At 60.5% G+C, this 2197-nt stretch overlaps 2 protein-coding genes across 2 annotated transcripts in view; one reads left to right on the plus strand and one right to left on the minus strand.

Annotated features, from left to right (window-relative positions):
* Positions 1 to 392: 392 nt before the first annotated feature.
* VDBG_04633 (conserved hypothetical protein) lies at positions 393 to 692 on the plus strand (the record flags this gene model as incomplete). The annotated part of the gene is made up of 1 exon (XM_003004981.1): positions 393 to 692. One exon carries the CDS (start codon positions 393 to 395, stop codon positions 690 to 692), a length of 300 nt encoding a protein of 99 aa, XP_003005027.1.
* Positions 693 to 835: 143 nt separating this feature from the next.
* The window catches only part of VDBG_04634 (conserved hypothetical protein), a gene marked incomplete at both ends in the record, with an annotated part of 2367 nt that continues 1005 nt past the window's right edge, over positions 836 to 2197 (minus strand). The window contains one exon of the mRNA XM_003004982.1: positions 836 to 1858. Within this exon, the coding sequence (XP_003005028.1) occupies positions 836 to 1858 (1023 nt within the window). The remainder of the gene's footprint in view (positions 1859 to 2197) is intronic.

Genomic DNA, 2197 nt, shown 5'->3' on the forward strand with positions numbered 1-2197 from the left:
CCATTGCCATTGCTTGTCAAAGAAGGACCGCGGGGGGCATCGGCATGGAAGAAGCGAGAAAGAAGCCGCCTTGACCCCGAAGCCGAAGGAGGCGGCGGCCGGGGGAAGAAGCCGAAGAAGAAAGAAAGAGGGTTCAGGGGTCGAAGAGGCGGGGGGAGGTATCGGTGATTGCATTTGCGAGGGAAGAGGGAGGCCCGAGGAGGGGTGGAAGAGGGATGGGTGGCGAGCGCCCAAGAAGGATCCTCGAGGGCAATGGCCCGAGGAGGACCCGAGGCTGAGGTGACGCAGGAAGGGCAGGCGCCCGCAGGATCAAGGCGAGGCCGTTGAAGGCTGTCAACGTCTTGTGGCGCGGGCTCGCGCGACAGCGGGAGGAGAAGGAGAGGGACCGCAGGATGCGGCATGATCTGGAACAGAGCTTGTCACGACTGCCGACGTATGAGGACGAAGACGAGGACGAGGACGACAAGAGGGCGCTGGGCAAGGGCAAGACGACGGTCTACGAAGTGGCCGACGACCTCGACGAGGAGGACCCAGAATTGGACGAGTTCACGATTCTCGAGCCCCCGGAAAGGCTGAAGCGGCTGGTGGCCTACATGAGGGACGAGTTCAACTACTGCTTCTGGTGCAAATTTAGATACCCCGATGAGACCATGGACGGTTGTCCTGGGCTGACGGAAGAAGACCACGATTAGACAGCAAATTCCGAGGCGGTTTTTCTCTTCGACTTGTCGTATTAATACATGACGTGCTTGCGCGACGCCTTCCTCTCTTCTCTATGCTGAGTATGGTATATCTTTGGAGATGGTACAGGACGGCCGGGGCTCTGCCCTTCAGCCTAGTGGTCTTTTACAATATCGTACACGCCCATCTCACGAGCGACATCGGCAAGATCGTCCTCGATATTTCGTGCCGCAGGCAGATACTCGCTCTCTAGGTACTCCATCATCTCCAGCCCCCGCTCTTCGGGCGTCATGTCGTCCAGCGTCCGCACCGGTCTGCCGAGCTGCTTCTGCCTGTCCTCGACCCACTTGTCGATCTTGCGTTTCGCGAGTCGCAGCTTCTGCCGTGCCGTCGCAGTGTCCCACGCAAGGTTGGTCGTGCCGACGACCATCTCGAGGCCCAGAACCTCGGGCGGGACATAGCCGAACACGGCCCGGAGCGCACGCATCGCCACAACGAGGCCCAGGTTGTCCTTCAGCCGGCGGAACGTGTGGAGCATCTTGCGCGCCAGCTGCCCGTCGAGGCTCTGGCCCTTGAAGACGTGCGCGAAACGGACCGTCTCGGCAAACGTCTCTCTCGTGAGTCGAATCTCCCCGGCCGCGCGGTCCTCGGAGAGAATCTGCAGTCTGTTGACGCCAATCATCTTCCACAAGGCCATAAAAGTGTACGAATCCGGTTTGACGCCGCGCTGGTGCACGAGCGACCGGTACAGTTCCTGTGCCTCATCAATGTCCCCGAACTGCGAGTGTGATTCCATGAGCTGGTTCAGCATGAACGCGTCGGGGCTGATCTCGGCCTCCCTGAAGGCAACCCAGAGTCCTCCATGGGCTTCTGCAGCCTCCGCACCCGGTAGTTCTCCGCCAGCAGCGAAAACGTCTCCAGGGTCGCCTTGGGCATTGGGTCGGCCTCGTAAATGCTGCTCGTCTTGGCGTCCTGCGTGTACGCGCCGCCCTCCAGCCCCGCGAGCCGCCTGCGGCGGGCGACAAAGCGGATGCGCGCCCTGACCATGTCCCATGCGAGCTTGTCGGCCTTTTGCAGATCGTCTGCGCCGCCGCTTTCTCTGCCATGCGCCAATCAGGCCGTTGATCTGTATGCTCGCAGGCTGGATGCCCTCGGGGAACACATGAATTGGAAGACGCTGTGGGCACCATCCAAGTCGCCCGCACCGATCAGCCGCTTGAGCCACTTTGCCGAAAGAAGAACTTTGTTGCCCAATGCTGGACGGCAGCTGCGTGACGCCGCGGAGATCAAACGGTGGCTGAGGTCATCATGTCGACAAACGCGGAACAGGGGCACGTTCGGGTCTGGGTTCGTCGTCAGGAAAAAAGGCAATCACTTTGGTCGTAGTCCCTCCCAATCCCATGGATTCGCCGAGGAGGTCTCTCATTCGTCGATATGCGATCCAGGCCTTCTCTTGCATCTCATCTGTTTGGCTGGGCCCGCGCAAGGTCGGATATAGGGCATGAGGATACGAGGG

This window comes from Verticillium alfalfae, genomic scaffold (assembly GCF_000150825.1).
Source record: "Verticillium alfalfae VaMs.102 supercont1.5 genomic scaffold, whole genome shotgun sequence".
Lineage (NCBI taxonomy): Eukaryota > Fungi > Ascomycota > Sordariomycetes > Glomerellales > Plectosphaerellaceae > Verticillium > Verticillium alfalfae.